The 24103-nt window shown below is 44.6% G+C and overlaps 1 protein-coding gene across 2 annotated transcripts in view; it reads left to right on the top strand.

Moving 5' to 3' along the window:
- Positions 1-24103, top strand: part of TMPRSS15 (transmembrane serine protease 15) — an 82028-nt gene that overhangs the window by 7300 nt on the left and 50625 nt on the right. For both annotated transcript variants that reach the window (XM_065576235.1, XM_065576245.1), the window contains exons 3-6: positions 325-433; positions 8234-8343; positions 11191-11328; positions 12508-12657. In XM_065576235.1, the coding sequence (XP_065432307.1) occupies positions 325-433; positions 8234-8343; positions 11191-11328; positions 12508-12657 (507 nt within the window). The remainder of the gene's footprint in view (positions 1-324; positions 434-8233; positions 8344-11190; positions 11329-12507; positions 12658-24103) is intronic.

The following is a 24103-nucleotide window of genomic DNA, read 5'->3' as shown; positions in this document are numbered from 1 at the left end:
TAATAAAACAGGGAAGGAGAATACAAAAAATGAATGGCTAGATAAGCAGTGTTGTCTCTGACTACTGTACAATGTTTTCCATAAGATGTCAGTGAGACAAAAAAAAGTCAAGCTTGTATTGTGAAATCATACAGTTATAGGAGTTAGAGATAGGAAAGATCTATTGGGTCATTTAGTGTATCCCCCTGTCAATGCAGGATTGTTCCCTATAATACATTTTCAAAATTGTTGATGTAAGCCTGCTTCTGAGTCCAGTTTCATTCAAGCAATACCTTCAAATGTCATATTGTACTATGGCAAATATTAATGATTATTTCTTTACAGCTACAACTTGTGATGGAAAATTTATGTTGACTGGCTCCTCTGGATCTTTCCACTCTATTAATTATCCAAAGCCTTATAATTCAAATATTGTTTGCCAATGGATTATACGGTAAGTAGCTTCAAAACATGTTGTTACCTAACATCTATTTGATTGTAAGGTGTTCTCATTTCCTTTATATCAGAATTTATTCCTTGTGTTTTGTATTCTCTGTTAAGATGTCCCTGTAAAATGCACAATAGAAATTTATTCCATTTATGTACACAGCTTTCCTTAAAACAAGGCATAAACTTCAAGAGTGAAATATACCATCAGTTTTCTCACTTAAGATATTTGATGCCTAAGGTGGTAGGGATCGTGTGAGAAATCTTGGGTACTGAATTTCTGTATATGGAAGTATTTGTCTGCTCTGGATAATTTGGGTGTATTGCCACTCAATTGACTCTCCATAGCGCAGAATGTTGTCTTTCATAAAAATATTACTGGAAATATTACCTTCAAAGCAATAGTTTTGAAAGTCAACTGTTGTTGACGAGTGGGATTTTAAGATGTTCCTAAGTGACTTAGGGGCACAAGTCTTTGCTGGAAGTCAATAGGACTTCTGTTCCTAAGTCACTTTGGCTCAGCTCTTCAAAGTTTTTTAAACACTTAACTCCCATTGATTTCAATGGGACTTATCTTCAAGGATCTGGGCCTTAGTTGCTTCTGAAAATCCCACTCCATGCCAAGTGACACACTCAAAAGTACTTTGAGAGGCAAAGGCTCTTGTAATAGCTTTGTAAAAGAGGACAGTCTTGTGATCCTCATGTTCCCAATGAGTGTGATTAAATTGGGAGTTAGACACCCAATTCTCACTGAAGCTCAGTGGCAGTTGGGATTTTAAATCACACAGGCTCCTTTGAAAGTCCCAGTCTTTGAGGTTGTTCTGTCACAGCAGATCCTTAACTTGCCCATTTATCTCAACTAGTCAGGAGTACATTTAAGTCTTGTGTTTTCCTTTTTATAAACACATTCATCACTCTTCAGCTTCTGATATCTGAAGTGCCATTCACTGGTAATTGCTGGCAAACACTAATTATCAGATATAGTGGGTATTATATATTAAGGGTCAGATTTTATCTTCAGATGCATGACATCTTATGCTCCTTAGCCTGATGTTTCCCAGAATTTGAAGCATAGTGAATAATTGTCTGGATAATGCTACCTCCAGGTGGCTGGTGAGGGGACCATACACTATACTCTTTCAAATGTTGCTGTAGAGGCTATGATTACTCCAAGAGGAATTATGATTATGCATGTGTGTCCAAATATGAACTGCTATTACCTGGCCCGTAGAGCAGTGGTTCTCAACCAGGGGTACATGTACCCCTGTGGGTATACAATAGTCTTCCAGTGGGTACATCAACTCTTCTAGATATTTGCCTAGTTTTACAGCAGGCTACATAAAAAGCACTAGTGAAGTCAGTACAAACTAAAATTTCATACGACAATGATTTGTTTATACTGCTCTATATACTATACACCAGGGATCGGCAACCTTTGTCCTGCGGCCTGCCAGGGTAAGCCCCCTGGCAGACCGGGTCGGTTTGTTCACCTGCCGCGTCTACAGGTTCAGCCGATCGCAGCTCCCACTGGCCGCGGTTCGCCGCTTCAGGCCAATGGGGGCGACGGGAAGCGACGTAGGCCGAGGGATGTGCTGGCCGCCGCTTCCCACCACCCCCATTGGCCTGGAGCGGCAAACCACAGCCAGTGGGAGCTGCGATCAGCCGAACCTGCAGACGCGGCAGGTAAACAAATTGGCCCGGTCCGCCATGGGGCTTACCCTGGCGGGCTGCAGGCTAAAGTTGCCAATCCCTGCTATACACAGAAATGGAAATACAATATTTATATTCCAATTGATTTATTTTATAATTATAAGGTAAAAATGAGAAAGTAAGCAATTTTTCAGTAATAGTATGCTGTGACGCTTTGGTATTTTTATTTCTCGTTTTGTAAGCAAGTAGTTTTTAAGTGCGGTGAAACTTGGGGGTAAACAAGACAAATCAGAGTCCTGAAAGAGGTACAGTAGTCTGGAAAGGTTGAGAACCTCTGATCTAGGGATTTTGGACCAAGATTTTCAAAACTGGGTGGCTAAAATAAGGCACCTAAATAAGTAGCCTGAGCACCCAACAGCTCTCAGTGACATCAGTGGAAACTGGTAGGTACTCAGCACTTTTGAAAATCGTGTACCTAAAAAAGAGTTTAGGACCCAAACTGTAGCCACCCAATTTTTAAAATATAGGCCTTGGTGCTGAATTTATCCTATTTAAACACATGGAATAAATTATGGCCCACATACCTACAAAAGATGGAATAAGGCATAAGGTCCCTAAAAGAGTCATTGGGGCTCTGCCTGAATGAAAGTACCCCTCTGTGCTGGGGTGTCCATCCCAGACAAGGCTTGAAGGGGTTAAGCTGGCTATCAGGGCCAATGTACTTCCCAGGCAGCACCTGGAGGAGGAGCCAGGGAGCAGGAATTAATTAGACAAGGCTCAGCTGGGCAGGAACAAGCAGGACCTGCATAAAGCCCAGGAGCTGAAAGCAGAAAAGGAATGCAGGGAAATAGACTCTAGTCACTTCCTGGAAAAAGGAAGGTGTGTTTGGGGGTATAGAGAAAAGTAGCCTAAAGTTACTCCCTAGGAGGAGGGAGGTGTGTGGCTGACAAACCCAGAGAAGGGGGAGAGCCAAAAGGTAAGGAAAGCCTCAGGGAAAAGGCAGTTAGGTCCAGGGTGGAACAGAGATTGGCAGCTAACTAGAGGGTCTCTGAGCTGGAACCTGGAGTAGAGGGTGGGCCTGGGTTCCCCTGCCAGCCTATGGGGAAGAGGCACAGACCAGGCAGTAGTGAGTGGACTCCCTTGGACAGTTTGCCTTGAAAGTCTTCGATGCCCCAGAAGGGGTGGCCCAAGTCACAAAGAGAAAGCTGCAGCTACTGAAGTAAGAGGGGCCACAGGTGAAAGAGGACGATGGGTGGAGAGACTGCCACAAGTGGGCACAGCACCTGGAAGGAGCTAAGCCCCAGAGTGGCCAGGAGGATGCACCCCTAATGGTGAGTGAACCCCATGACATCATCCCACAAAGGTCAGAGTAGGTCTGGATGAGAATGCTTTCATATTAAGATACTCCCACATCAGTAATCTGAATCAAAATCACCCCATCAGTTATTACTAACAATAATACCTAGCCCTTATATAGCAGATTTCTAGGGCTATGTCTTCACTACGGGGGGGGGGAGTCGATTTAAGATACGCAAATTCAGCTACGCGAATAGCATAGCTGAATTCGACATATCCGAGCCGACTTATCCCGCTGTGAGGACGGCGGCAAATCGACCTCCGTGACTCCCCCGTCAACGGCGCTTACTCCTACCTGCGCTGGTGGAGTACAAGTGTCGATTCGGGGATCGATTGTCGCATCCCAACGAGACGCGATAATTCGATCCCCGAGTGATCGATTTCTTGAAGACGTAGCCTAGCACTTCTCTGTCATGAAGTGTTGGGATTGTGCTGCATAGTGAATTGATAGATAAAGAAGCATAACAGATAACATGCAAACATAAGAGGGATTGTCCTGTATCTTGGGGTTTACCTTTGGATGCCACACCTCCCGGTGTAGTTGAGTTCTTTTGAGGCCTTTTAAAGGTTCATCTTCTATGTCCAACATTACAGTAATGATGCAGCAAATGTGTGTAGCTACATGTTTCTCAATGGGAAAAATAATCATCTAGTTTTATTCTTCAGTTCTCTGCCTTAGAAAAGCCTGAGCACTTACAGTGAAAGCCTGAAAAGATCGGCTGGGTATCTCCTAACTCAGACACTGTCTTCTTTCAGGGCGCAATTGTTTCTTTGGGGAGTCTTTTGAATTTTGCAGTCACTAATGGAATGCATTTTATGTTATTCTTGTTAGAAAATCTTTATTAGAAAAAAATCAACATGCAGCACAACCAACTTTGATCTTTTCCCATCCTTTCCTTCTCTACTAAGTAACCAGAAAGCTCAGCAGTGACCCCTGTTAAAATATGTTTTCCGTTTTCCCTTTTCTATTTGTTTCCTTACAAAGACATAATTTCATCTTTTTTTTTACTCAAAGCATAAACATAATATGATACCAACAGTGTGGTCAATTTCCCTCCATCATATTTAATTACACAAGTTCTCCCCCAGCGCATTTACTTTTCACAGCATTCTTCATCTTTTCATTTTCATAAATATATATATTTATGTTTCTATCTGTGCACAGCCACAAAAGAAAAATAAAAAGGAGTACAAGCTGCATGAAACCTTGTTCCATGTGTATCTCCTAACTCGTTCTGACAGGCATGTTGAGACTGTTGCTTTCAAATCGTATTTGGACTTCCGCTGGGAATCAACCATAGAGAAGAACAAATTAATGGTTCTATTGGAAAGATTAATTGATTTTGGCAGTGGAGTTATGGATCTTGGACCATCATGTATTTCTGATGGGGAGAGTATGAAGAGAATCATTTAGAAAAAATATGGAGAATGTGATGGGGGGAATAGGATGCAGCACTTGTGATATTGAACTGATGCAGCAGACTGCTGTGCGATGCTTAGAAGTGAAGGCATAGAGCCAACTTGTAGGTTGGACAGCCCCGGTTCTTCTGAACTTAAATTGTGGTTTTGGAACAAGGAGGAAGGTAACATGGACCAAGTGACAGATTCTGAAATCTTTACTCTTGTTGATTATCGCAATACTCCACAAAAGTTCATTTGACTTAAATGAGGCTACTTGGGGATTAAGGTGATACTCATCATGAGCCAAGTATCAGAAGATGGCCACAAATTAGCAACCAGTTTAAAAAAAAGAGCTATCCATTTCAACTCCTGATTCCAAATTATTAGACGGTTCAAACCCTGAAGTAAACGTTTTATGTATGTAAGGAATCTGTAGGCTCTGGCAGTAACCAAGGTTATGTGTTATCACTATATGAGAATTTGCCTGAGCATTAAGGCCTTTTAGAAAAGATAGAACAAATGGCCAAGAGAATAAAAACTCAAGATCTAACAGCTAGGTTTCTTCAATAGTTTGAGAAAAATCAGAGTTGCTACAGGCTTTTGCAGGAGTGTACGGATGGAGCTACAGAGACTTCCCCTTTTTCCTGTCTGTGAATGAATGAATGAATTAAAAATTGATTTAATATCAAACATTAATATTATATTATGTGCCAGATACAGTAGTGAAATAGGAAACTTAATTAAATCTAATATTATGATTAAAATGTATGTAAAAGGAAAGGCAACTATAGGTGATACAGTTTGGGGCAAAATATTGAAGACTTTAATGACAGGGTTTATTCATGCGCAGTATTGTCAGGAAAGAAAGTGGTTGTGTTCATACTGATCTATTTTAGTTTAAGTGATAAAATAAGCCTAATGTTTGCAATCAAGCATGCTTATGCTGTCAAGCTAATGAAATACACCTGTAGTGAGAAAGGCAATAAATAAAAGAAATTGAAACCGAACAGTGAGTTTATAAGGACACTTGAGCACAGAGTGGAATAATCAGAAATGTAACTGGTTATATATAATGCATGGACTCAGCTCAGCCATACATACCAAGGTCTCACCATTGTTGTTGAAGGAAGGAGAACAAAAATGGAAGATTTATACAGCTGTTTTGGCCTGTTGGAGAACAACAGTTCTTGAACTGATTTTGCATTGTATAATGGACTGTTATAACAAGTTTAAAGAGTATCAAAGAATATGGATGGACCTTGTATAAATGATATGAACTTTGAGGATTTCAGCAGCTAGCAGAGTTGCTGAAGAAGCTGCAACTTGAGCAAGCATAACTGCAAAGTTAGCCAAAAGATGCACCGCAAAGTGGGTCACAGAAAGCAATCTGTGGTGGTTAGTTGCTGACCAGGGCAAACCAGCTAGTGTTCAAGATACGTCTCAAGATGGTTGCATCAACAGCTATGACCTAACTTGCTGTACACAAACTGGTGTAACAAAGCGTGTTGCATAAAATGCCTGGAAAATTCCAATCCCAGTTGCAAGAACTCAAAAGCTGATGTCTCGTTCCCTGAGAGAATGATGAGAAAGGACAACTCTTATTTTGGTTGGTCATTTCAAATCTTCTGAAGTAGTATGGGTCACCATCTGATTGGTCCATTCCAGCATCTCCAAGAAAAGGGATAAAGTTGAACCACCCAGCAGAAATGGGCTCAAAGGACCTGTCCCCAATAGAAATGGGATCAAAGGGCCTGTCTTTTTCAGTACATCAGTTCCTGAAAACCAAAGACATCTGGACTAAGGTCCTGGACCAGCCACCAGGGCTTAATGTCCTCCTGCTGACATTAAGTATCTTGGATAGAAGTCTTTAACTGAATGTTTCTATTTTCCAGCAATTCTGGTTGCCTACTAGAGCACTGGGGAAAAACTATAGTTGTGTCTGTCTTTTGCTCCATCTGTATTCGCAATGTGAACACCTACTGTGAATGATAACTGAGCTAAAAAGTTGACCACTAAGCAAAGATCAGGTGATACAGACTTTCTCTTAGGTGATGACCCAAATCAGTCAACTGACCACTTCTTGAAACTAGGTACCTACTTAGTAAGGAAGTGTACATGCTTGTATATGTGCTTTAAAGAATGTCAGAGTTATAGTGTGTGTCCTTGTTTTGTAATAGGTTCCAATCAAGATTATTGTAAAGTAGCTTTAGAAATGAAAGTTTGTGTTGTTAACTAAGATTGTAAAAAAAAATGTGCATTCAGCTACCGTAATGAATGGTTGCATACTGCCTTTTAAATTCTAGGTGTATACAGACATAAAATGAGACCAAGTATACAAGATTCTTGTACTACACTCAGTCTATACAGTTTGTCATAAAGGTATGCGTTTGTTAGATGGTTAGGAGTGTTAGTTAGATCCTGGGGCTAATATAATTCATTGGGAAATAGGTAATAAGAGTTGACTACTATAGATCCATTGGGAAAGAGAAGTTGGTTATGAAGAATTGTTATGAAAGTAACTGACCAAACTGTGTTGTGATTTAGCTTTGGATTGTTTTTTCCTCTCTGTTAGCAACATCGGAGTTGATAAACAAATGACACAAGTGGGGCCCTGTTCTAAGGGATTCCTGGTCAAATATCTAAACTGAGTCACCTTCCTAAGATAGTAATTGAGGATAAATATTATTTTCTATTGTGGTTGTTTAATTTGATTCTGAAAACCTGAATGGTTATATCAACTAATTTTTTAGTTTGTGTTATCCAAATCATAGTCCTACACTAGTTTTATCTTCCTATATCAGGGATCGGCAACCTTTGGCACGTAGCTCGCCAGGGTATGCACCCTGGCGGGACAGGCCGGTTTGTTTACCTGCCGCATCCGCAGGTTTGGCCTATCGCGGCTCCCACTGGCTGCAGTTCGCCACTCCAGGACAATGGGGGCTGCGGAAAGCGGCACGGGCCAAGGGATGGTTGCTGATACCTGTCTTATAATATTAGTTTCTTCTGGTAAGAATATTTAATAAAAAACTATAAAACTAAAATTCAACTCTTGAGTCCATTTCTCTAGTTAAGCAAAATTAAAAGAAACCTAAAAAAGGTGGTATGGATAATCAATTAAGCAGTTGCTTAAGTGAGGTTTGTTTTATACCCTATCTTTCCTACAGTTTCCACTGTTGAAGAGGCTTCCCGTCTGTTCTCTTTTGCTATTGTACAAAGTGTAATGCTTCATCTCAAATTTCACCATGATTAGCACAGATTAGAAAAGCTGATAATGCCATTCCCATAACCTTTCTGAACTATCTATTAAACAGCCTTCATATAAACAGTCCATTTACTACAGACAAGGAAAATTACTAAAACATATAATCTTCCTTTTTTTCTTTTGTTTTTGTTATTTTAGTACAAATCAAGGATTATCCATTAAACTAAACTTCACTTCCTTTGATACCCAACAATATGCGGACACTTTAAATATTTATGAAGGTACAGGACCAAGCAAGATTTTAAGAGGTAAGGCAGTATTACTTTTCAGTCATTATATTTTGAGGTGAATCAAATAAATGCATATAGTTGTCCAGATTACATTTTTCTCTGAAGATTTGTGATCAAAACATATTTGCTTACTCATTTAAAGTGACTTGCTAAATGTTGTTTGAAGATACAAAGGAGAGAGTCACTTTTTAATGCTTTATTTGGCTTAGGGTCTAAATAAATCAGAAGATCACCAAGGCATAGTATTTACCACTGTGTTCTATTTTAAAGAAGTGGGATTCCACCTGTATTTTACCTGAAAAAAACCCATTTAAGCAATTTCCATATTTTGATAAGGGGTTTTAATACATATTTAGAGAAAAAGTTGGGAGGTTTCCTTATCATTATAGTCTTCTTTGCCTTTGTAAGCGAAGGGAAATGTGCACTACAAATAGTGTCTGGATGGGGAAGGGGATATATAGTGAAGAAAGACAAAATTCTGCCTCTGTGACATTATCTCACCTCACCCTTATACATACATGGTTCCTTTGTGGGGGATCAGGAAGCTTCAATTGGGAGATCCCTTGGTAGTATTGCTTCTGCAGCAGCCATGCTTCCCAGGAGCTGAAGGAATTGTTGGGGGAAAGATCTGGTGGTAGTATAAAGGCATAGGATACCTATATGCACTTTACCACCATTAGCTCTTTCCAAGATCTGTAGATCCAGGGGATCTTCCGTGGGGCACTGCATATCCCATGAAGGAAGAATTACAAGGGATTTCCACACAGAGTTTCCATTCTGCTAAGAAGGAAAAAACTGTGGAAGGGAAGAATTTGGTACAAACATATCTATATCACCCTAGTTTTAAATGATCATTTTGGCATATTTTTAAAGATTTCATAGAATCATAGAATATCAGGGTTGGAAGGGATCTCAGGAAGTCATCTAGTCCAACCCCCTGCTCAAAGCAGGGCTAATCCCCAACTAAATCATCCCAGCCAGGGCTTCGTCAAGACTGACCTTAAAAACCTCTAAGGAAGGAGATTCCACCACCTCCCTAGGTAACCCATTCCAGAGCTTCACCACCCTCCTAGTGAAAAAGTTTTTCCTAATATCCAACCTAAACCTCCCCAACTGCAAATTGAGATCATTACTCCTTGTTCTGTCATATGCTACCACTGAGAACAGTCTAGATCCATCCTCTTTGGAACCCCCTGTCAGGTAGTTGCAAGCAGCTATCAAATCCCCCCTCATTCTTCTCTTCTGCAGACTAAACAATCCCAGTTTCCTCAGCCTCTTCTCATAAGTCATGTGTTCCAGCCCCCTAATCATTTTTGTTGCCCTCCGCTGGACTCTTTCCAATTTTTCCACATCTTTCTTCTAGTGTGGGGTCCAAAACTGGACACAGTACTCCAGATAAGGCCTCACCAATGTTAAATAGAGGGGAATGATCATGTCCCTTGATCTGCTGGCAATGCCCCTACTTATACAGCCCAAAATGCCGTTAGCCTTCTTGGCAACAAGGGCACATTGTTGACTCATATCCAGCTTCTCGTCCACTGTAACCCCTAGGTCCTTTTGTACAGAACTGCTGCCTACCCATTCAGTCCCTAGTCTGTAGCAGTGCATGGGATTCTTCCATCCTAAGTGCAGGACTCTGCACTTGTCTTTGTTGAACGTCATCAGATTTCTTTTGGCCCAATCCTCTAATTTGTCTAGGTCCCTCTGTATCCTATCCCTAACCTCCAGCATATCTACCACTCCTCCCAGTTTAGTATCCGCTTGATACCAGCTGCCAATTAGACACGGAACTATTGATCACTACCCATTGAGCCCAACGATCTAGCCAGCTTTCTGTGCACCTTATAGTCCATTCATCCAGCCCATACTACTTTAACTTGCTGGCAAGAATACTGTGGGAATTTATAGAATTAAAATGGGCAAAACATTCCTCTCCAGGATAACACATACTTGCTAACTGTATGAAATTGTCTAAACATTGAGGAAGGAAGAGAGCCTAGCCTAAACTCCACTTCATAATGGAAACTGGGAGTCCAGGATTTGCCTCTCCCTGGTTATATTATAATGCAGTGGCTCATAAAATAGGACCCGATCCAATGCCAATTGAAGTTAATTTGAGTCTTTCTACTGACTTCAGTTGGGTATTGGCTCATGCTCATAACCAGGAAACTAACTACATGACTGAGTTACTTATTGCATTACCCCTTTAGTTTCATAAAGAATTTTTTAGAATTCACAGCCATATATGACTTTTGACTACACTGTAATTGTTTTTGTTATATTTTTCATAGTTTTATGATGTATACATTATTAAAAAAATAAAACTACAAAGTAATCATAGTGTATTTAAAGTTCTTTGATTCTAAAAATAAAAGTATTAATTACCAAACCATGGGGATAAACTCAAGTAATGAAATCATGTAGTCAACCTTCTGGTCTTAGAGTTTTGGAGTTTATACATGTATCAAAAACTCCAGAATATTTATAGGGAAATAAGTATGAAGTTGAAGAGCTAATATGTGACTAGTTAGATATTGCAAAATGCAATTAAAGCACAACCACAGTTTAATTACAGTTATTATATTAGAAAATGTACTTTGTTCACTAGCTGGCATCTGTGCTGAAGTTAAAGTAAGATGGATGTGCAGATCTGAGGGCAGAGCTTTACCTCACAAAAGTAATTATATTTTAGCTAATTAGAAAAATGCTGTTTTGTTTGTTTTTTTTAGCTAGAGCCACCACTTCTGTAAAGAGGGATTTATTCAGAATTGAAAGAAACAGTCATACTCACTCTCTTTTTATAATAGCACCACTCATTTTAAGTGACATTGAATTACCTTCTGTAATTTTTTTATTTATTCTTAGCTTCGCTCTGGGGGACTAATCCTGGAACAGTTTACATTTTTTCTGATGAGGCTACAGCGGAGTTTATTACAGATTATTCTGAAAATTATAATGGATTCAAAGCAACATATACCACATTTCAAACCAGTGAGCTAAGCAGTAAGTGTCTTTTGTCCTTTGTTATTTCTCAACAGCAAAGGCTGATGAATCTGTATTTTGTGTTTGATAAAGGGAGAAAGTAGAGATATTGAGAGCAATGAACTGATACATCTTATGGACCAGTTCTGCAACTGGATCCATATTCATGGGCCCTTCTGCTTCTTTGAAGCTCCATTGACTTCAACATGAATCTGTGTAGCCTTAAGATCTGTCTATGTGGAACTGATTATAGTATCAAGGCATTATGATATTATCTATATTATAGGTTTCATAAAAACTAAAGCTTGTGGATATGTCATAAGAAATATATTTAAGAATGAGCAATTGAAGATCATTGGCATTACCATTTGTTCTTCAGTATCTGCTCACTTGAGGGTGAATTAAACTGTGTAGTTACAGGTGACTTAACTCATTGCAATGAGTGATGGTCCTAGAACAGTTAAAGCAAATAGAGGAGCATATCAGCTTCAGTCAATAGACATATTGGAAGAAAATCTGAATGTAGCCAATCTGTTTGTGACAAATGAAGGACAACTACATGAGTTAAGCTTAGATGTTTCCAGATATTCAGGGAAAAAATAGGCATAGGCTGGATAGGTGGTTGCTGTCTAGGATGCTACATTTTGAGGGTGAGGGAGGGGGTGAGGAGGGCATGACCCTGGGAGAGACTATGGCTACATGAGGCAGCTGGCTGGCCAAGATTCCTGTGCTCTGGGAACCCTTGCATAAGGTGTGAGCTGCAATAGAAAGTATGGTGGGCAGAAGACAAGATCCCTTTCCTATTGGGGAACAATACTGAGCAAGATAGTGTGAGAGAGAAAAAGAATTGTGGAAGCCTTCAAAAGAACAATGCTGGAGTGAACACAGGGAAAGGGGAAGAAAAGAGAATGGGATATTGTTGAGCTATGGAGCATCAAAGGAATTCTTAAGTGCTTGAGCACTTAGAGTCAACTCCATGGATACTGCAGCACATAAAGGAGTTTAGGCTCATTAGGAAAACATATACACTGTTTCAACTTTATAATGTTGCTCCTGAGTGGAGTGAATCAAAAATGGCCATATGTTGCAGTCCTCATAGGCACTCTTTAAAAATCCAAACTCTGTTTTTTCATAGAAATGAACAGTTGGATATGCTGATGAAATCATCAGTCTTACACTCTTATCTGATATTATTCACAGATAATGAAAAAATTAACTGCAATTTTGAAGATGGCTTTTGTTACTGGAATCAAGATTTAGAAGATGATGGTGAATGGGAGAGAATTAGTGGGCCCACCTTTCCATTTATGTCTGGCCCTGATTATGATCATACATATGGCAACTTGTCAGGTAAGAACAAATTATAGCAAAGAGTTTAATAGAAGGAACATCCAAAGAAAAAAGTTAATTTTAAACAAATAGAGACTATTCATGGGCTGCACATTTTGAATTAGTAATTGTGAATACTCATCCTAGAAAACTGAATCTGAAGTTTCTGCTTATTCAATGGGTAAACAAAAATATCCCCATATGATCTGTCAGCCCAATCAATACTAATCATTGTAGTTTGAATTTCACTTTGAATAATCACAACAAACACTTTGTAAGACTGAGAATTATTCAGAATTTATTCAGTGATTAATTAAATACAGAAAATTGTAATTTGCTGAAATATAAATTACTTACAGAAAAAGAAGTAAATTCCCTAATATGTTATTTGGTATAAAGTATTAATCTGGCTGTAATACATAAATGTGCCCTCCCTAAACAGTCTTGAGAACAGTATCTTATTTTCATTCTCAAATTCTGCAAGCCAAATCAGTTGAAATAACATGGAATTAATTTAGTAAAGCATTTGGCAGTGATTTTCAACTCTGAATTTTTCATTTATTCTAGATGTTTCCTCTTTCACCTCACCAGAGCTAAACTGACAGTTCTTATATGCAATAATACCATTATTTCAACATTCAGATTTCTACTGCCTCCCTTTGATGTAAACATATGAGCTGGCATCATTATACACAGATATTAAAAATTTTCAATTTTGTTCGCTTCTCTCCAAAAAAGCAAAAGAGATAATACACATTCAACAAGCCTCAGAACCAAATCAGCATAATACTTCAAACTTACACTAGAAAAGATTTACTTTCAACTTAAATTAGATTTAAATCTCACCTCACTTTCTTCACATCATATTGTATTAAACGGTGCCATGCCTCATGCCAAAATGATGCATGCTACATAATAATACATATAAACAGCACAAACTCTAAAATAAAACTATATGTATTATTGGACAAGTTTCCCCAAATTGATTCAGATTGCTCAGAGAATTAATGAACCAAGGATCAGAAAGAAGTACATTGCTTGAAATATTTGCAGACATTTTCAAAATAGGGATGACATGTTCTTCTTCGAGTGATTGTTCACGTCCATTACACATTAGGTGTACGCGCGCCGCGTGCACGGACGTCGGAAACTTTTTCCCTTAGCGGCTCCCGTCGGGCCGGCAGGGCCCCCTCCTTCCCGCCAGAGCGGCGCCCCGCTCCAGGGTATATATATCCCTGCCGACCCGACCCCTCCAGTTCCTTCTTACCGTCCGTGGCGGCGTTGGAACAACTCTGTCTCTCGTCTGAGAGTGTCCCTTAGCAATAGTCATTAGTGTTATTAGCAGTTATCAGTTAGTTTGTAGTAGTGTTGAGCCAGTAGTTAACAGCTCATTAGGGTACTTAAAGTTCCTGCCGTGGTTGTTTGTTCAACCCCGGCACCGGCCCTGGGCGGCGGGGCATGCTGCACGCCCAAGGCTTTAAGGCTTGTGCCACGTGCCGCAAGCCTATGCCGTTGAGCGACCCCCACGCCTCGTGTCTCCGCTGCCTGGGGGAGGCTCACCAAAAAGAGCGCTGCAAGATCTGCAAGGCCTTCAAGCCTAGGACTAAGAAAGAAAGAGACTTTCGCCTTAAGCAGCTGCTCATGGAGACGGCATTACAGCCCTCCACTTCGACGGCACCGTCTGCCTCCGTGCGAAGCGCGCCGGCATCGGTGCGGGAACCGGCGCCGGTGGGTCAACCGAAGCCCACGGCACCGACCCAGCGGGGACATGTACGACGCCGGTCGTCTTCGCCGGCAAAAGTGAAGGGTCAACCTAAGGCCCGAGGACGCTCCCCGCACAAAAGGGCGGCACCGGCGAAAACCTCGAGTGCCCCTAAGGCCTGTACGGCCCCAGCACAGACCCCGGTAGTGGCTCCGGCGCCGAAAGGGCCGTCGAGCCCTGGGATGGGCGCGTCGAGTGAGGATGAAGGGCTGGAGGAGCTCTTGGAACAGCCCTCCACTCCGGACACGTTTGAGGCAGCTAAGGACCTCATTGCATTGTCCGTCGAGGCCCCTACACGCGCTGAGGACGCTCCGCCAAAGCTGCCACACAGAGGCAAGCCGGCGATGGTGCGCCCGTCACGGTCGCCGTCTCGGCACCGTTTCGGGAACCGGTCCCGGTCGAGCTCCGCCTCGGCGGACTCCCGGTTACCCTCAGCGCAGGAAGCACTGCAGCAGTCGGGCTTCAACAAGCGGTCGGCACCGACTCAGCAACCCAGCACGAGTCGGCACCGCGAAGTGTCGGTGGTACGTTACCCGAGGCCGACCAGCCGTAGCCGTTCCCGGTCCCGCGACCGCCGGTACCGTTCCAGGTCCAGGTCGGCGAGACGCTATTCCAGATCTTGGTCGCGGAGGCGCTACTCCCCAAACCCGGACCGGCACCATCCTACGGCTCCGCCATGGCCTTCCAGGTCACCGTCCGTGGTCTCGGGGACTGACTCGGACCGGTACGGCGGATATGGCCATAGGTCGCAGGCCAGCAGGGACTATGGCCATTCTCAATGGGGCCAGCCGAGCCAATGGCCATTCTGGACACCCTGGGCCTACCACCAGCAAGGGCCCCCATCGAGGGCCTCGAGATCTGGGCCACCGGGGTACCGATCCCGCTCCCCGCGGCACTGTCCGCCATCGCATAAGGAGGCAACGGTCTCTAGACCACCGGAGCGGGAAGGAGTGGACTCGGCACCGAGTACGGTACCGTCCCAGTCCCACACTGCGGGTCAGGCCCCAGAGGAGCAACTGGTCGATGCCGGGTTGCAGGACACTGAGGAGGGGCAGAAGGCTCCGACCTCTTCCTCCTCGCCAGATGAGTCAGTAGCGGGCACCATGGTGTCCGGCCCTCCCCCGATTGACCATCGTGCACACCAAGACCTGCTTCTCAGGGTAGCCCTCAATCTGGGCTTGCAAGCGGAGGAGACCGTAGAACAGGAAGACCCCACGGTCGATATCCTGAGCCCAGAAGGCCCCTCCAGAGTCGCTCTCCCGATCATACGGACAGTACAGTCCAACTATAAGACGGTGTGGCAAACGCCGGCCTCCAGTGCACCGACTGCAAGAGGCGTGGAGAGGAAATACTTCGCCCAATCTAGAGGGTTCGACTTCCTCTTTTTACACCCGTCCCCTTGTTCGCTGGTGGTCTCGGCGGTCAACGAGAGAGAGCGTCATGGCCAGCAAGCTCCGGCCCCCAAGGGCAAGGAAGCTAAGCGACTGGACTTGTTCGGGAGGAAAGTCTATTCCTCTGGGGGCCTTCAACTGAGGATCGCCAATCAGCAGGCGATTCTGAACAGGCACAATTTTAACTCTTGGGCATCAGTCGCCAAGTTTAAGGACTCCCTCCCACCTGACGCGCATCAGGAGTTCACGGCCCTGGTGGACGAGGGGATGGCGGTGGCCAAGACCTCATTGCAGGCCTCCCTCGACTCAGCCGATGCTGCGGCTAGAACAATCGCGTCAGGAGTCGTGATGAGGCGTTCGGCGTGGTTACAGGCTTCAGGTCTTCCACCAGAGGTGCAAACCACACTGCAGGACCTCCCGTTTGAAGGTTCGGGCTTGTTCTCCGACCAAACGGACGCCAGGCTACATAGCCTTAAGGACTCGCGTGCGACCCTTAAGTCGTTGGGTATGCACACCCCGGTAACGCAGCGTAAGCCCTTTAAACCCCAGCCACCGCAGAGGCAATACCACCCTCGCCCCCGGCACGAGCCTTACCGCCGTCGAGGCAGGGATAACAGGCGGAGACGTAACAATATGCCTAACCAAGGCCAGAGTCACGGCCAGAGCAAGCCGCAGCCAGGGAATAAACCAGGCTTTTGAAGCTACACCCGAGGACAGCGTACCACTTTCTATACCGGATCCTCCTCTGGGTTTCAAGGACCGCCTGTCCCATTTCCTCCGGGCCTGGTTGCGCATAACATCGGACCGCTGGGTCCTGCGCACAGTGAAGGCGGGCTATACCCTCCAGTTTTCCTCGCCCCCTCCCTGCCATCCCCCTTCCCTGTCCCTCTTCAGGGACCCTTCTCACGAGCAACTCCTCATACAGGAGGTACAGACCCTTCTCGCTGCAGGAGCAGTAGAAGAGGTCCCACCAGACCTAAGGGGAAAAGGATTCTATTCCAGATACTTCCTGATCCCCAAGGCGAAAGGGGGCCTCCGTCCTATTTTGGACCTGCGCGATCTAAACAAGTTTCTGATCAAAGCGCGCTTCCGTATGGTCTCCCTTGGAACTATTATCCCATCCCTGGATCCGGGGGATTGGTATGCTGCCCTCGATATGAAAGATGCCTATTTTCACATCGCAATCAATCCGGCCCACAGGCGGTTTCTGCGCTTCGTTGTCAACCAGCGCCATTTCCAATTTACGGTCCTGCCCTTCGGCCTGGCATCAGCACCACGAGTGTTTACGAAGTGCATGTCCGTGGTAGCAGCCTTCCTTCGAAAAAGAAGGATGCGTGTGTTCCCGTACCTGGACGATTGGCTTCTCGCGGGCAGGTCGGAGGCCGAGGTCCGATCTCACGTGACGCTGGCCTTGCAGACGTTCGACAAGCTCGGCCTCTGGGTCAATGTGCCCAAGTCCACGTTAGTCCCCACACAGAGACTGGACTTCATAGGTGCGACCCTGGACTCGGTAGCCGCACAGGCAAGCCTACCAGAGGCACGGTTCATGTCAATTCAGAGAGCCGTAAGCTCGGTCCAAAAATTCCCCACGACAACGGCAAGGTGTTGCATGCAGCTTCTGGGGCATATGGCAGCTTGCACACACGTGGTCAGACATGCTTGCCTAAGGCTCCGGCCTTTACAGTTGTGGTTCGCCCGCACGCATCGCCCCAACAGAGACCCATTGGATCAAGTAGTCACGATCCCAAACCAGGTGCTGAGCTCGCTCCGCTGGTGGCTCGATCACCAACAGGTATGCGAAGGGATCCCCTTCGCTGCCCCACAGCCCACTCTGACGTTGGTAACAGATGCATCGGACCTGGGTTGGGGAGCGCACCTGGGGGAACTGCGGACCCAAGGGCTGTGGTCCAGAGAAGACAAGCTGCTTCACATCAATCTGAAGGAGCTAAGAGCGGTTCGCCTCGCCTGTCAGACCTTCCGCGCCACCATAAAAGGTCACAGCGTGGCAGTCCTGATGGACAACACTACCGCCATGTTCTATATAAACAAGCAGGGCGGGTCCCGGTCTTCTCCCCTCTGTCGCAAAGCACTCCAATTATGGGACTTCTGTATAGCCCATGCGATACACCTCATCGCGACGTATCTTCCGGGGATTCAAAACGGCTTAGCGGACCGCCTCAGCCGATCCTACCGAATGCACGAATGGACGTTGAGGCGAGACGTCCTGCATTCGATCTTCCGGAGGTGGGGCTTTCCCCGGGTGGATCTATTCGCCACCAGGGACAACAGCCAATGCCCTCAGTTCTGCTCATTCCAGAACCTCAGCCGGGGATCATTAGCAGATGCCTTCATGATCCCATGGGGAGGGAGCCTGAGTTATGCCTTCCCTCCGTTCCCACTCATACACAAGGTTCTCCTCAAGACCCGCAGGGACAGGGCGACGATCATACTTATCGCCCCGGCCTGGCCACGCCAGCATTGGTTCACGTCCCTGCTGGAACTGTCCATAGCCGATCCAATCACCCTCCCCCTCCATCGCGACCTCGTCACACAAGACAAAGGTCGCCTACTCCACCCGAACCTGTCTTCGCTACATCTCACGGCATGGTATCTCTCTGGCTGAACGATGCAGAACACAGGTGCTCTCACCGGGTTCAACAAATCCTCCTTAATAGTAGAAAGCCCTCTACAAGAGCGACCTACCTGGCAAAATGGAAAAGGTTCTCCCACTGGTGCGAGCCTCTACGCATACGGCCTTTACAAGCCTCAGTTCCCTTAATCTTGGACTACCTACTGCACCTCAAGAATCAAGGCCTTGCGCCCGCCTCGATTAGAGTGCATTTAGCCGCTATTTCGGCTTTCCATCCAGGAGAGTTGGGAGTGTCAGTGTTCTCCAACCCCACAGTGGCCCGATTCCTCAAGGGGCTGGACAGGGTGTTTCCCTACTCGCGCCCGCCTGTCCTGGCGTGGAATCTGAACCTCGTCCTAACAAGACTCATGGGTCCCCCCTTTGAGCCCCTAGCCTCTTGCTCCCTCACGCACCTCTCGTGGAAGGTGGCGTTTCTCGTGGCCATCACGTCGGCCAGAAGGGTATCGGAATTGAGGGCCCTCACTTCGGAACCACCCTATACAGTGTTCCATAAGGATAAGGTGCAACTGAGGCCGCACCCCAAATTCCTTCCAAAAGTGGTATCGCAGTTTCACATGGGGCAGGACATTTGCCTACCGGTATTCTTTCCTAAACCCCATACGGACCCTCACCACCGCAGCCTACATACCCTGGATGTTCGAAGGGCGTTGGCATTCTACCTGGAGCGGACCAGGTCGTTCCGCAGAACACCTCAGCTGTTCATTGCTATTGCAGAACGTATGAAAGGCTTGCCTATCTCGACACAGCGCTTGTCGGCATGGATTGTGCATTGTATACGCACCTGTTATGAGCTCGCCAATGTTCCGGCCCCGGAGATCCGGGCCCACTCGTCTAGGGCCCAAGCGTCCTCAACAGCCTTCTTGGCGCAGGTCCCTATCCAGGAGATCTGTAAGGCGGCCACCTGGTCGTCCGTACATACGTTCACAGCCCACTACGCGATCCATCATCAGGACAGAGAGGACGCAATGGTCGGGCGGGCTGTGCTACAGTCAGTTGTACCTTGACTCCTACTCACCTCCAATGGTAAGCTCGGGAATCACCTAATGTGTAATGGACGTGAACAATCACTCGAAGAAGAAAGAACGGTTACTTACCTTCTGTAACTGTTGTTCTTCGAGATGTGTTGTTCACGTCCATTACACTTCCCACCCTCCTTCCCCTCTGTCGGAGTCTCCGGCAAGAAGGAACCGGAGGGGTCGGGTCGGCAGGGATATATATACCCTGGAGCGGGGCGCCGCTCTGGCGGGAAGGAGGGGGCCCTGCTGGCCCGACGGGAGCCGCTAAGGGAAAAAGTTTCCGACGTCCGTGCACGCGGCGCGCGTACACCTAATGTGTAATGGACGTGAACAACACATCTCGAAGAACAACAGTTACAGAAGGTAAGTAACCGTTCTTTTCCATTTAATCTTTCATTCACCTACTTCTAAAGAAAACTTTTTCAATATAGTTGAGGATCATGGAATGGCTGATATGGGACTTGATTAATAAATAATTAAAGGACGGTCCTCTGGTGTCCATGCCTTGTCGTGGCGGGACAGCTTGTGTGCTCTAACGATCCCCAGAGTCTGTGTTGGCCTGGGCTTTTTGCTCCTGGTAGGTTCAACCATGCTGGATTGGTCTGTGGGGAAGGGGCCAGACAAAACTGAAATCCTGGTCCTCCAGGTTCGGGAGTTAGGCATAGGGCTAACAACCCTGTCCCGTAAAAAACAAAATATGTTATGGAAACAGCAACGGAGAAATCTACCTTTATTGTGTGTGATGGCCTTCAGGAGTCAATGACCTGTATGACTGCCAATGGTGAAAGCCAAAAGGAAGCCACTGGCATGAAGACTGAAGTGCTCAATACCAAGACAAAAACCAGACTTGTTTTTTGGAACGTACGGACAATGTACGAAACAGGGAAGCTAGCTCAGGTCACAGCAGAGATGAGACGCTATAGCTTACTCATTCTGGGTGTCAGTGAGAGCAGATGGAATTAGATCAGAAAGATTAATAGCAGCCTCGGGAGAAATTTTGCTCTATTCTGGACGGGATGATGGACAATTCTGAAAGGGTGTTGCCACCCTTTTGAAGAAGGGAGTGGAGCATTCCCTGCTTGAATCGAAGCCCTTCAGCAACTTATGAGAGCCAGACTGAAAGGGAAACATAATAATATCACCCTGATTCAGTGCTATGCTCCGACAAATGATAGTGATGAAGAAGTAAAAGACAAATTCTACCTTCCACGACAGGTGGAGTTAGAGAGAGTACCATGCCACGACCTAACTATCGTCATGGGAGACCTGAATGCCAAGGTCAGTAAGGACAACACAAACAACAACAGAGCAATGGGAAGACATTGGTGTGGCATCATGAATGAAAATGGGGAAAGGCTAATTGATTTCTGTAATATGAATGACCTAGTCATCAGTGGAACCCTATTTCATCATTGTGAAAATCACAAGCTGACATGGTATTCTCCAAATGACAGAGATAAGAACCACATTGACCATATCATGATCAATGGCAAATGGTGACGCTCACTGACAGATGTGAAAGTGAGAACGGGTGCAAATATAACCACCACCTTGTGACAGTCTCCATCAAGCTAAAACTGAGAAGTGAGGGTCCACTAAACAAGGGAATAGACATTATGACATTGACAAGCTAAAGTCCCCTGAAATACAGAAAGTCTTTGTTCTGCAATTAAAGAACAGGTTTCAAGCACTTGCAGACCTTGATGAAAAGGATGGGAATGCAGATGAGGAGATCAACAAGAAGTGGGACAAAATAACAATTTATAAACAGAGCAGTGAAGGTCTAGGCTACAGCAGAAAAGAAGGAAGGAGTGGATTACACCCACCACATGGAACTCTATAGAAACCAGACGAGCCCTGAAGAAAAAAGTTTTAGACACAAAATCCCAGAAGCTAAAGGACAAATACCACAAGCAGTGTAGTAAGGCACACCGGGAGGTCAACCACCTTGTGAGAGCAGACAAACAGCATTATATTGATAATCAACACAAACAGAGGATGCAGCTGCTCATGGTGAACAAGGAACCGTCTACAAAATGACATGGCTTATCAGTGGTAAACGGCAGACACCAACAAACACTCTCATCAGGAACAAACAAGGACACCTACTAACAACCAAAAAAGAACAAGAAATGTACTGGATAGAGCATTTCAAAGAATTGTTGAACAGAGAGCCACCTAAAAAGGAAGTAAACATCCAGGAGGCAGAAGAAGATCTTGATATTAACACAGACACGCCAACAAAGGAAGAGATAATTCAAGCCATCAAATCCTTAAAAAATGGGAAAGCTTCTGGCAAGGATAACTTACATGCAGAATTGTTCAAGGTAAATCCTAAGTTAGCAGCATCTATCCTGGCCCCTCTATTTAATCAGTCTGAGAAAGGGAAAAGGAAAAGGTGCTGGATGGGTGGACCAATGGGGTTATAGTGAAGATACCAAAGAAAGGAACTCTCAGTGATTGTAATAACTGGGTGGTATCAGACTTTTATCTGTGCCAAGCAAAGTAGTGTGTCATATCATAGTCTAGCATATATCAAAGGCAGTCGATAGCATTCAGAAAAGAGCAAGCTGGTTTTTGGAAAGTGCGTGGCTGCACAAACCAGATTTTCACTCTATGAAACATAATAGAACAATGCTTAGAATGGCAATGGCAATTCTACATAAACTCCATAGACTTTGAGAAGGCTTTTCTTAGCATTCACAGGACCAGCGTATTGTGCATTCTGCGGGCATATGGAATCTTTTTCCATATAATCAACATCATCAAAAGCTTTTATTTCAATGTTACATGCACTGTTGATCACAGTGAGCTCAAAGTCAAAACAAAAGTACGTTAGGAGTGTCTCATGTCTGCAATCCTCTTCAACATTGCCATCAACTGGGTAATGCAGCATATAACAGAAAACCTGCCAAGAGGCATTAAATGGACACCCTTCTCATCCCTTGAAACCTGGATTTTGCAAATGACCTCGCTCTCCTATCACATACCCAACACCATATACAAGAAAAGGCAACTCAACTCAATACATTCAGCTAGCAAATTGGACTGAAAATCAACCGCAATAAGACAGCTATCATGACGTTTAATATTGCCTCACCATCACCAGTATGGATAAAGGTTTATGTTCTCACCAATGTAGAAACATTCACATACTTGGGCAGCATCATCAGCCAGGATGGTGGAACAAGCCAGGACATCCAGAACAAAATCACTAAAGCCAGGAACACCTTCAGGAGCTTAAATACAGTCTGGAAATCATCAACATACAAAACCAAAACCAAACTCAACATTTACCAGAGCTGAGTACTTTCAACATTACTTTTTAGTGCAAAATGCTGGGGAATGAGAAAGTATGGCATGTCCAAACTGTCTTCATTCCATATAACCTGCCTCAGAAACATTCTCCGGATCTTTTGGCCCACAAGAATCTCAAACCAAGATCTGTTGAAGCAGTGCAGCCAAGAGGTTTTGAGCACCATCATTGCCAGGAGGCATTGGAGATGGATTGGTCATGTGCTTCGGATGGAAACTGATTCCATCACCAGAGAGGCAACAAGATGGACACCTGAAGGCAAGCAAAAACGAGGCCACCCAAAAAGAACATGGCGAAGAGCTGAAAAACCTGTAGCACAGCTGGGGAACCATTGAAAGACTTGCCAAAAACAGACAGGAGTGGAGGAGCTTCGTCACTGCCCTAATTGCCAGAGGCGTAATAGGATGATGATGATGATGATTATAATTAATGCCATTCAACATGAATTTATGGGAAATAGACCCTGTCAAGCTAACGACATCTTTTCGGTGAAATTAACAAGTATGGTTAATAAAGGTACTAGTGTAGATGTAATATACTTAGACTTCTGTAAGGCATTTGACTTGGTGCCACATGACATTTAGATTTAAAAAACTAGAGTGATATAAAATTAACATGACCCACATTAAATGTATTAAAAGCTGGTTAACTCTGATAGGTCTCAAAATGTAATTGTAATAGGGAATTATTAACAAAAGGGTGTGTCTCTAGTAGAGTCCTGCAGGGATTGATTCTTGGCCCAATGCTATTTAACATTTTTATCAATGACCTGGAAAAATACATTAAATTATCATTGATAAAATTTGCAGATGACACAAACTGGGGGAGTGGTAAATAACGAAGAGGACAGGTCACCTCACAGATTCAGAACAATTTGGATTGCTTTGTAAACTGAGCTGAAGCAATAAGAACATAAGAATGGCCATTCTGGGTCAGATCAAAGGTCCATCCAGTCCAGTATCCTGTCTTTGACAGTGTCCAATGCCAGGTGGCCCAGAGAGAGTGAACAGAGCAGGTAATCATCAAGTGATCCATCCCCTGTCACCCATTCACAGTTTCTGGCAAACAGAGGCTGGGGACACCATCCCTGCCCATCCTGGGTAATAGCCACTGATTTTTACTATGGCTAAATGTGTACATCTGGGAACGAAGAATGTATGCCATACTTACAGGATGGGGACTCTATCCTGGGAAGAAGTGACTCTGAAAAAGATTTGGGCATCATGGTGGATAATCATATGAACATGAGCTCCCAGTGCAGCTCTGTGACTAAAAGGTTCTGTTGATCCATAAAAAGGGGAATCTTGAGTAGGAGTGGAGAGGTTATTTTCT

This window comes from Chrysemys picta, chromosome 1, assembly GCF_011386835.1.
Source record: "Chrysemys picta bellii isolate R12L10 chromosome 1, ASM1138683v2, whole genome shotgun sequence".
NCBI classification, from domain to species: Eukaryota; Metazoa; Chordata; order Testudines; family Emydidae; genus Chrysemys; species Chrysemys picta.
The sequence above is the reverse complement of the archived record's forward strand: the minus strand, read 5'-3'. Positions and strand labels throughout refer to the sequence as shown.